This window comes from Leptodactylus fuscus, chromosome 7 (genome assembly GCF_031893055.1).
Source record: "Leptodactylus fuscus isolate aLepFus1 chromosome 7, aLepFus1.hap2, whole genome shotgun sequence".
Lineage (NCBI taxonomy): Eukaryota > Metazoa > Chordata > Amphibia > Anura > Leptodactylidae > Leptodactylus > Leptodactylus fuscus.
The window spans coordinates 154,600,128-154,611,512 of record NC_134271.1 but is presented as its reverse complement, the minus strand read 5'-3'; the positions used below and the strand labels follow the sequence as shown (position 1 = coordinate 154,611,512).

General features: G+C 51.9%; 1 protein-coding gene across 1 annotated transcript; it reads right to left on the bottom strand.

The window, feature by feature from the left end:
- Positions 1-319: 319 nt before the first annotated feature.
- Positions 320-8,007, bottom strand: DEDD (death effector domain containing). The gene is made up of 5 exons (XM_075283317.1): positions 7,878-8,007; positions 2,886-3,292; positions 2,324-2,431; positions 2,087-2,233; positions 320-1,981 (listed from the first exon to the last, which is right to left on the bottom strand). The coding sequence occupies exons 2-5, from the start codon at positions 3,208-3,210 to the stop codon at positions 1,605-1,607; spliced, it is 957 nt and encodes a 318-aa protein (XP_075139418.1). The 5' UTR covers positions 3,211-3,292; positions 7,878-8,007; the 3' UTR covers positions 320-1,604.
- Positions 8,008-11,385: the final 3,378 nt, after the last annotated feature.

Here is an 11,385-nt window from a genome sequence, read left to right as displayed (position 1 = left end):
CCTATGTACAAGAATATAACTACTATAATACTACCTCCTATGTACAAGAATATAACTACTATAATACTACCTCCTATGTACAAGAATATAACTACTATAATACTACCTCCTATGTACAAGAATATAACTACTATAATACTACCTCCTATGTACAAGAATATAACTACTATAATACTACTCCTATGTACAAGAATATAACTACTATAATACTACCCCTATGTACAAGAATATAACTACTATAATACCGCCCCCCATATACGATTCCCTACAGGATAAACCAGGACACAATTATACAGGTTCTGGGGATCAGTGACCCGCCTGTTGCGATGTTTTATTTGCAGTAGAAATAGTCGCCGTTCCTTCGGCCGTTGTCCGTTGAGGGTTCTCAGGAGATAAATAACATTTCTTATTATTTATAATTTTTCCTTTTCCAAAAATTTCAAAAAAAACCCCCAAAACTCGATAACACTGCGGAGACAGATCATGACATACAGAGAACGGCGCCATTTCTAGGTAAGGTTTATTGTGCGCTCACACGGTACAATCAGATCTTGATTGAGGAGGTCCCGGGTGGGATCATCGGGGTGGCAGCCGCACCCCCACAGTCTCACATGCTGCCAATTATAAGTGCCCAAAGTTTCGAAGATGGGGGGAGGAGGGGGGGGGGGTTAGAAACCAAAATGGCAGCTTCTTCTTTGTCCATTTGGAGTCAGGTAAACACATGATAGAACATTTATAGTCACGACACAGGTGAGGACATGAAGAATATGTAAACTTTACCTCATAAAAACAAAAAAAATTTAGAATTTTTTTTGCATCGAATCCGATCTACAGGAGGGAAAAAAAAAAGAATTTGTTTTTAGGTCGTGCGTGGTCGCCCGGGATCTCGCCCTGACACCCGCAGATGACATCAACATGGATGATTTCCGCCCCGTGGGTGCGGCGGAGGGGGGTTACACACGAGGTGATGATGGTCACAGATTATTAAGGCCGCGCTTTTTGCTACAAAATATGCTGGAAAAATTTGCTTTACGAAAAAAAAAAAAAAAAAAATGGCGGACACCCGGCGACCACACACGACCTCTCCTCCGCAAGAGGGCGAGAATTTTAACATCTTTTGACCCCGCCCTAAACAAAAAAAATTGCACAAAAGATACAAATACACGACACAGTGTCCGGGAGGAGGGGCCAGTTCAGGTGACCTGTAGGGGGCGATGCCAAAGGGAAGGGAGGGGGGGGGGAGGGGGTGTAAATTGCGCTTTCGATGCCAGTACTCGTGTATAGTCCTTTATGGGGACGGCGGCGTCCGCTTTATATATATATATCTATATACGTACATAAATATATATACCGTTAGGATATAGGCGCAGTATTCGCAGCTCGCCACCGCCACACAGTGCTCACCTCATATCTCATACATTTATACAGCTCAGTTTTTTTGTTTTTTTTTTTCCATAATTTTTAATTATATATAAAAAAAAAAAAAAAAACCATAATGGGGTCGGGACGAGGGGGGTCCATGATGATCGGTCGCCATGTTTCCGAAACACAACCTGAAGAGGTTTTTTTTGTGTGTGTGTGTGTTTTATCTCCGGTCCCTCCCGTCACAGGGAGCTCTGCACTATTAAGTTTCGTAGCAGTTTCTGGCGTCCGATTTCATAGTCTTCCTCGTCCACGTTGACCAGTAGTTTGATGGCCTCGTGGCCGACCGCCTGCTTGAGCGAGTCCGTGATGAAGACGCCTTTGAGCGCTTCCAGCAGCGAGCCGTTGATGTAGTCGCGCCAGAAGGCGTCCAGGTAGGTGAGCTCGGAGAACTTAATGTCGCAGATTATGGAGCCAAGGTCTCTGGATTTTAAGATGGTGTTGGCCTGGTTGAAGCGCTCGAACTGTCGCTCTAAAGGGTCCTGCTTGTTGGAGAAGACGTTTCCTTGCAGGGCTGTCTCGTGCTGGCAGTACTCCGCTCGGACCCGCAGCCGGATGTCTAGGGGGAGGAGGAAAGGGGCGGAGTCAGTAGGGGTGAACCAATCACAAACAAGCCCATCGTCCGTGCAGAATTAGGAATGCAGCTCTGGAGGTCAGGACTCACCGCACGTCTGTTTCTCCTTAGGGTCCGGTGTGATGGATTTCCTCCTCTTCCTCTGACTGCTGAGGGGTGGTCGCCCCCGGCCGGGCCTCTTTGTGCAGATCTGGGGTCCGGAGGGGGAGGAGCAGACCATGGGATGATGCGGCGTTGCTGGGTAGGAAAGAGATGAGAAAGAAAGTTAAGAAAATCAGGTATGAAATGCCGAAATGGGCGACAGCGGGGGTGGATGCGGCGTCATACCGGCTGTGCGGGACTGTTCTGTGCCCGGCTCCGAGCTGCTGTGCGTTCGCGGCGTGACGTAGTGAATGGAGGTCTCCTCGAGGTATTTATCTACAAGGTCCGGGCAAACTGCAAGACACAAGGGGGCAGCACAAGTCACAAAGATGTCTCCAGTACAGATACGGGACCCAGGAGGAGGATACCCCCAAAAAATGCAATAGAATACGGTCGAGCCCGCCGATTTGGGGCTGCAGATGTCTAGGAAAACTGCAGCACCACCTGGTGACATGTTTGGGTACTACAAGCTGAGCCAAGGTTACGACCATCATTAGGGCGTCTCTACGAATAGGACACCCCTCTCCCCAGGACTATAGCTGGGATCGGGTCAGGACACACAGTCCGTGTATTTGCCATATTAACTGTCCCGACCGCGGCTCCGGCCAGTAAACGCGACCTAAGGACCTGCACAAGAGGAGAAGACAGAGATCACCCCCATCTCATAATTGGATTGACCCATTTCTAGTACCATGGAAGAAAATAGGACAGCGCCATTATGAAAATAGGGGGGAACGGGAGCACTCACCGGCCTTCCTCCTCTTCAGCGTTACGTAGGGGAGCAGGTCGTGCCGGGTAATGATCCTCAATAGCTGTAGCACCTGGCGGAAGTTGGTCTCGTCGCAGCGGCCCTGTCTCTCCAGAGCAAGCAGGAAGTCCCGGCCGCTGCGGATCATGCCCCTCTCATAGTCATCAATAACGTCCACAAAGAGAAAGGAGAGGACCCGCACGTCCCGGTGCGTCAGGTGAGTGCCCACTATGTCAAACATCCGGTGCAGGCTGTACAGTCCATGCTCCCGATCCCACTCCTCCTCCGACCAGGCCTCCTCCCAGCTCCGCTTCAGGTGGGCCATGGCTGGAACGTCAAGGGCTGGGGCTGCTCCTCCTCCTCCTCCGCGCCGCCTGCCTCCAACACAAGGAAATATCAATGTCCTCCTGCAGGGGGAGGAAGAGAGAAAAATCAGATAAAAGACCCCAGTGATATAGGTCACATCTATACGGTCAAATGTAATAGTAGGTGAGAAACACGGCCCGAGAAAAGATACCACATTGTAAGGTCCTTCCTGCGGGACCCGACAGAATATACCACATTGTAAGGTCCTTCCTGCGGGACCCGACAGAATATACCACATTATAAGGTCCTTCCTGCGGGACCCGACAGAATATACCACATTGTAAGGTCCATCCTGCGGGACCCGACAGAATATACCACATTGTAAGGTCCTTCCTGCGGGACCCGACAGAATATACCACATTGTAAGGTCCTTCCTGCAGGACCCGACAGAATGTACCACATTGTAAGGTCCTTCCTGCAGGACCCGACAGAATGTACCACATTGTAAGGTCCTTGCTGCAGGTCCTGACAGAATATACCACATTGTAAGGTCCTTCCTGCGGGACCCAACAGAATATACCACATTGTAAGGTCCTAGCTGCGGGGCCCGACAGAATATACCACATTGTAAGGTCCTTACTGCAGGTCCTGACAGAATATACCACATTGTAAGGTCCTTCCTGCAGGGCCCCACAGAATATACCACATTGTAAGGTCCTTACTGCAGGTCCTGACAGAATATACCACATTGTAAGGTCCTTCCTGCAGGACCCGACAGAATGTACCACATTGTAAGGTCCTTGCTGCAGGACTCGACAGAATATACCACATTGTAAGGTCCTAGCTGCGGGGCCCGACAGAATATACCACATTGTAAGGTCCTTCGTGCGGGGCCCGACAGAATATACCACATTGTAAGGTCCTTCCTGCAGGACCCGACAGAATATACCACATTGTAAGGTCCTTCCTGCGGGACCTGACAGAATATACCACATTGTAAGGTCCTTCCTGCAGGCCCCGACAGAATATACCACATTGTAAGGTCCTTGCTGCAGGTCCTGACATAATATACCACATTGTAAGGTCCTTCCTGCAGGGCCCCACAGAATATACCACATTGTAAGGTCCTTGCTGCGGGACCCAACAGAATATACCACATTGTAAGGTCCTTCCTGCGGGACCTGACAGAATATACCACATTGTAAGGTCCTTCCTGCAGGCCCCGACAGAATATACCACATTGTAAGGTCCTTGCTGCAGGTCCTGACATAATATACCACATTGTAAGGTCCTTCCTGCAGGGCCCCACAGAATATACCACATTGTAAGGTCCTTCCTGCGGGACCCAACAGAATATACCATATTGTAAGGTCCTTCCTACGGGACCCAACAGAATATACCACATTGTAAGGTCCTTCCTGCAGGGCCCCACAGAATATACCACATTGTAAGGTCCTTGCTGTGGGACCCGACAGAATATACCACATTGTAAGGTCCTTCCTGCAGGTCCTGACAGAATATACCACATTGTAAGATCCTTCCTGCGGGACCCAACAGAATATACCACATTGTAAGGTCCTTCCTGCGGGTCCTGACAGAATATACCACATTGTAAGGTCCTTCCTACGGGACCCAACAGAATATACCACATTGTAAGGTCCTTCCTGCAGGCCCCGACAGAATATACCACATTGTAAGGTCCTTCCTGCAGGCCCCGACAGAATATACCACATTGTAAGGTCCTTCCTGCAGGGCCTGACAGAATATACCACCCTGTAAGGTCCTTCCTGCGGGACCCAACAGAATATACCACATTGTAAGGTCCTTCCTGCGGGACCAAACAGAATATACCACATTGTAAGGTCCTTCCTGCGGGACCAAACAGAATATACCACATTGTAAGGTCCTTCCTGCGGGACCAAACAGAATATACCACATTGTAAGGTCCTTCCTGCGGGACCCAACAGAATATACCACATTGTAAGGTCCTTCCTGCGGGACCAAACAGAATATACCACATTGTAAGGTCCTTCCTGCGGGACCCAACAGAATATACCACATTGTAAGGTCCTTCCTGCAGGACCCAACAGAATATACCACATTGTAAGGTCCTTCCTGCAGGGCCTGACAGAATATACCACATTGTAAGGTCCTTCCTGCAGGGCCCGACAGAATATACCACATTGTAAGGTCCTTCCTGCGGGACCCAACAGAATATACCACATTGTAAGGTCCTTCCTGCGGGACCTGACATAATATACCACATTGTAAGGTCCTTCCTGCAGGGCCCGACAGAATATACCACATTGTAAGGTCCTTCCTGCAGGGCCCGACAGAATATACCACATTGTAAGGTCCTTCCTGCAGGGCCCGACAGAATATACCACATTGTAAGGTCCTTCCTGCAGGGCCTGACAGAATATACCACATTGTAAGGTCCTTCCTGCAGGGCCTGACAGAATATACCACATTGTAAGGTCCTTCCTGCAGGCCCCGACATAATATACCACATTGTAAGGTCCTTCCTGCGGGACCCAACAGAATATACCACATTGTAAGGTCCTTCCTGCGGGACCTGACATAATATACCACATTGTAAGGTCCTTCCTGCAGGGCCCGACAGAATATACCACATTGTAAGGTCCTTCCTGCAGGGCCCGACAGAATATACCACATTGTAAGGTCCTTCCTGCAGGGCCCGACAGAATATACCACATTGTAAGGTCCTTCCTGCAGGGCCTGACAGAATATACCACATTGTAAGGTCCTTCCTGCAGGGCCTGACAGAATATACCACATTGTAAGGTCCTTCCTGCAGGCCCCGACATAATATACCACATTGTAAGGTCCTTCCTGCGGGACCCAACAGAATATACCACATTGTAAGGTCCTTCCTGCGGGACCTGACATAATATACCACCCTGTAAGGTCCTTCCTACAGGGCCCGACAGAATATACCACATTGTAAGGTCCTTCCTGCAGGGCCCAACAGAATATACCACCCTGTAAGGTCCTTCTTGGGGGTCCTGACAGAATATACCACCCTGTAAGGTCCTTCCTGCAGGTCCTGACAGAATATACCACCCTGTAAGGTCCTTCCTGCAGGTCCTGACAGAATATACCACCCTGTAAGGTCCTTCTTGGGGGTCCTGACAGAATATACCACCCTGTAAGGTCCTTCTTGGGGGTCCTGACAGAATATACCACCCTGTAAGGTCCTTCTTGGGGGTCACACAAGAAAATGCCGCCATCATATTACTGTAATTGACATGTATTTAGTTATGCCAGCTGCAGTACCATCTTTGACCACTGCAAGAAGCAAATGGTCTAATGGAACAGCGCCACCACTACATCAACAATGGCAGCGCACTCATCTCCTGAAACACTCTGTGCTGCCGAGGACCCTGCTCCTTCCCTATCAGCACACTCTTCTCCTGAAATACTCTGTACTGCTGGAGACCTTGTTGTTTCCAGGAGCAGTGAGGGCCATGCTGGATGGGGCCCCTCTTCCGGGGAGACACCCCCACATATCCCCCTTCTTACACCCTCCAGGTCTCCCCTCTCGCTCAGTGAATGGGAATATCCTGCACTTGTCACAGCTGAGGGTTTGTTACATGGTTCCAGTCTGGACAACCCTGCGAGCACTGCAGACTGATACACTGTAACAAACATGTGCTGCGGATGTGTTACCTCACAGAGGATGGCCTGCACTGATACACTGTAACAACCCTTCAGCTGTGGCCTGTGGATGTCAGCATGTCACCGGCAGAGACCTGGAAAACAGTGAAGAAGTGAAAGAAGAGTGACAGCAGCGGGAGCGGGCACCGGGGTATATACAAGGGTGGGGCAGAACTGGGGTGACTACACATGGTGGGGAGAGGCTGCCCTGAGGGGGGGCACAGAAAGGTATGGGCAGCGATCCGGGCTCTGCTATATGGGGGCACAGAAAGGAGGCAATGAGGGCACTTGGGCAAGGTTTGTAGGGTTCAGTACCCCTGGATCCAGGATGATGGGCAGGGAGTAGCAAGCACATAAGCAGGTGGTAGGGGGTAACTCATCTGGGGTGCAGTGGTGCCAAGCACCTGGGCAAGAGGTTCAGTAATATAGGGCACTGAACAAGGGATGTGGCATCACTGGGACAAGGGGGGCACCAGGCAGGAGAAGGCGGGTACTGAACACATAGTAAGGGGTACAGTTGTGGGGTGGCACTGGAGAAGGGATACTAGGCTCCGGGGCAGGGGGCACAGGGGTGCCAGGCTCCGGGGCAGGGGGCACAGGGGTGCCAGGCTCCGGGGCAGGGGGCACAGGGGTGCCAGGCTCCGGGGCAGGGGGCACAGGGGTGCCAGGCTCCGGGGCAGGGGGCACAGGGGTGCCAGGCTCCAGGGCAGGGGGCACAGGGGTGCCAGGCTCCAGGGCAGGGGGCACAGGGGTGCCAGGCTCCAGGGCAGGGGGCACAGGGGTGCCAGGCTCCAGGGCAGGGGGCACAGTCACTCCAGGCCCCTGCACAGTCACTGTACACAGAGGTGGAGGGCACAGGCAGTCAGGCTACCCCTGGGCACACACATAGTAGGGCAGAGCCAGGCATGCAGGGGAGGCCGGGCACCAGGCTGCTATGGCAGGGAGTATACACGGGGCCCGGGGAGGAGGAGGGGAGCACCAGGCCCGGACATGGCCGCTGTCTCTTACCCGCAGGCGCTGCCACACAATGACACCCCACCGCCGCCTCCTCTCCGCGCTCTCAGGACGGAGCAGCCATTACGGAGCCGTCAGCTTCTCTATCAGCAGCAGCTCAGGGAGACGGGAACATCCGGGCACCGCTGCCGTTGGAAGAGGCGGAGCTCAGCCGGGGATTGGTCCTCACTACGTTCCGTAAGCTCGGCTTCAGTCCCATAGCGAACAATGACAGCCAGTAAGACATCTTAACTGAGGGCGACGTTAAGGCACGCACAGGGAGTGAGTATGCGGCTTCACTGCCATTAGTGTACATAGAGCGGCGGCCATCTTGAAATTGGGCAACCTGGCACCATAAGAGCTGTGTCAGGGGAATACGTGCGAGAGATAGAATGACAAACTGAGATTACTGACAGCTATGTCCGCACCGGGCTTCCGTAGTAACCTCTGACCTCCCTGCAAAACACTGCTGTTACCTATAGCAACCTGCATATACCCACTCCCTTGAGTGTTACACTTATTACTGTCCCCTCATCTCCCCTGTGTCACAGTCATTACTGTCCCCTCATCTCCCCTGTGTCACAGTCATTAGTGTCCCCTCATCTCCCCCTGTGTCACAGTCATTAGTGTCCCCTCATCTCCCCCTGTGTCACAGTCATTAGTGTCCCCTCATCTCCCCTGTGTCACAGTCATTAGTGTCCCCTCATCTCCCCCTGTGTCACAGTCATTACTGTCCCCTCATCTCCCCTGTGTCACAGTCATTAGTGTCCCCTCATCTCCCCTGTGTCACAGTCATTAGTGTCCCCTCATCTCCTCCTGTGTCACAGTCATTAGTGTCCCCTCATCTCCTGTGTCACAGTCATTAGTGTCCCCTCATCTCCCCCTGTGTCACAGTCATTAGTGTCCCCTCATCTCCCCCTGTGTCACAGTCATTAGTGTCCCCTCATCTCCTCCTGTGTCACAGTCATTAGTGTCCCCTCATCTCCTCCTGTGTCACAGTCATTAGTGTCCCCTCATCTCCCCCTGTGTCACAGTCATTAGTGTCCCCTCATCTCCCCCTGTGTCACAGTCATTAGTGTCCCCTCATCTCCTCCTGTGTCACAGTCATTAGTGTCCCCTCATCTCCCCCTGTGTCACAGTCATTAGTGTCCCCTCATCTCCCCCTGTGTCACAGTCATTAGTGTCCCCTCATCTCCTCCTGTGTCACAGTCATTAGTGTCCCCTCATCTCCTCCTGTGTCACAGTCATTAGTGTCCCCTCATCTCCTCCTGTGTCACAGTCATTAGTGTCCCCTCATCTCTATGTGTCACAGTCATTAGTGTCCCCTCATCTCCTCCTGTGTCACAGTCATTAGTGTCCCCTCATCTCCCCCTGTGTCACAGTCATTAGTGTCCCCTCATCTCCTCCTGTGTCACAGTCATTAGTGTCCCCTCATCTCCCCCTGTGTCACAGTCATTAGTGTCCCCTCATCTCCTCCTGTGTCACAGTCATTAGTGTCCCCTCATCTCCTCCTGTGTCACAGTCATTAGTGTCCCCTCATCTCCTCCTGTGTCACAGTCATTAGTGTCCCCTCATCTCCTCCTGTGTCACAGTCATTAGTGTCCCCTCATCTCCCCCTGTGTCACAGTCATTAGTGTCCCCTCATCTCCCCCTGTCACAGTCATTAGTGTCCCCTCATCTCCTGTGTCACAGTCATTAGTGTCCCCTCATCTCCCCCTGTGTCACAGTCATTAGTGTCCCCTCATCTCTATGTGTCACAGTCATTAGTGTCCCCTCATCTCCTGTGTCACAGTCATTAGTGTCCCCTCATCTCCTGTGTCACAGTCATTAGTGTCCCCTCATCTCCCCCTGTGTCACAGTCATTAGTGTCCCCTCATCTCCCCCTGTGTCACAGTCATTAGTGTCCCCTCATCTCCTGTGTCACAGTCAGTAGTGTCCCCCCATCTCCCCCTGTGTCACAGTCATTAGTGTCCCATCATCTCCTCCTGTGTCACAGTCATTAGTGTCCCCTCATCTCTATGTGTCACAGTCATTAGTGTCCCCTCATCTCCCCCTGTGTCACAGTCATTAGTGTCCCCTCATCTCCCCTGTGTCACAGTCATTAGTGTCCCCTCATCTCCTCCTGTGTCACAGTCATTAGTGTCCCCCCATCTCCCCCTGTGTCACAGTCATTAGTGTCCCCTCATCATCTCCTCCTGTGTCACAGTCATTAGTGTCCCCTCATCTCCCCCTGTGTCACAGTCATTAGTGTCCCCTCATCTCCCCCTGTGTCACAGTCATTAGTGTCCCCTCATCTCCCCTGTGTCACAGTCATTAGTGTCCCTTCATCTCCCCCTGTGTCACAGTCATTAGTGTCCCCTCATCTCCCCTGTGTCACAGTCATTAGTGTCCCCTCATCTCCCCCTGTGTCACAGTCATTAGTGTCCCCTCATCTCCCCCTGTGTCACAGTCATTAGTGTCCCCTCATCTCCTCCTGTGTCACAGTCATTAGTGTCCCCTCATCTCCCCCTGTGTCACAGTCATTAGTGTCCCCTCAGCTCCCCTGTGTTACAGTCATTAGTGTCCCCTCATCTCCCCCTGTGTCACAGTCATTAGTGTCCCCTCATCTCCCCTGTGTCACAGTCATTAGTGTCCCCTCATCTCCCCTGTGTCACAGTCATTAGTGTCCCCTCATCTCACCTGTGTCACAGTCATTAGTGTCCCCTCATCTCCCCCTGTGTCACAGTCATTAGTGTCCCCTCATCTCCCCTGTGTCAAAGTCATTAGTGTCCCCTCATCTCCCCTGTGTCACAGTCATTAGTGTCCCCTCATCTCCCCCTGTGTCACAGTCATTAGTGTCCCCTCATCTCCCCCTGTGTCACAGTCATTAGTGTCCCCTCATCTCCTCCTGTGTCACAGTCATTAGTGTCCCCTCATCTCCCCCTGTGTCACAGTCATTAGTGTCCCCTCATCTCCTGTGTCACAGTCATTAGTGTCCCCTCATCTCCTCCTGTGTCACAGTCATTAGTGTCCCCTCATCTCCTGTGTCACAGTCATTAGTGTCCCCTCATCTCCTCCTGTGTCACAGTCATTAGTGTCCCCTCATCATCTCCCCCTGTGTCACAGTCATTAGTGTCCCCTCATCTCCCCCTGTGTCACAGTCATTAGTGTCCCCTCATCATCTCCCCCTGTGTCACAGTCATTAGTGTCCCCTCATCTCCTCCTGTGTCACAGTCATTAGTGTCCCCTCATCTCCCCCTGTGTCACAGTCATTAGTGTCCCCTCATCTCCCCCTGTGTCACAGTCATTAGTGTCCCCTCATCTCCCCTGTGTCACAGTCATTAGTGTCCCCTCATCTCCCCCTGTGTCACAGTCATTAGTGTCCCCTCATCTCCCCCTGTGTCACAGTCATTATTGTCCCCTCATCTCCCCCTGTGTCACAGTCATTAGTGTCCCCTCAGCTCCCCTGTGTCACAGTCATTAGTGTCCCCTCATATCCCCCTGTGTCACAGTCATTAGTGTCCCCTCATCTCCCCTGTGTCAC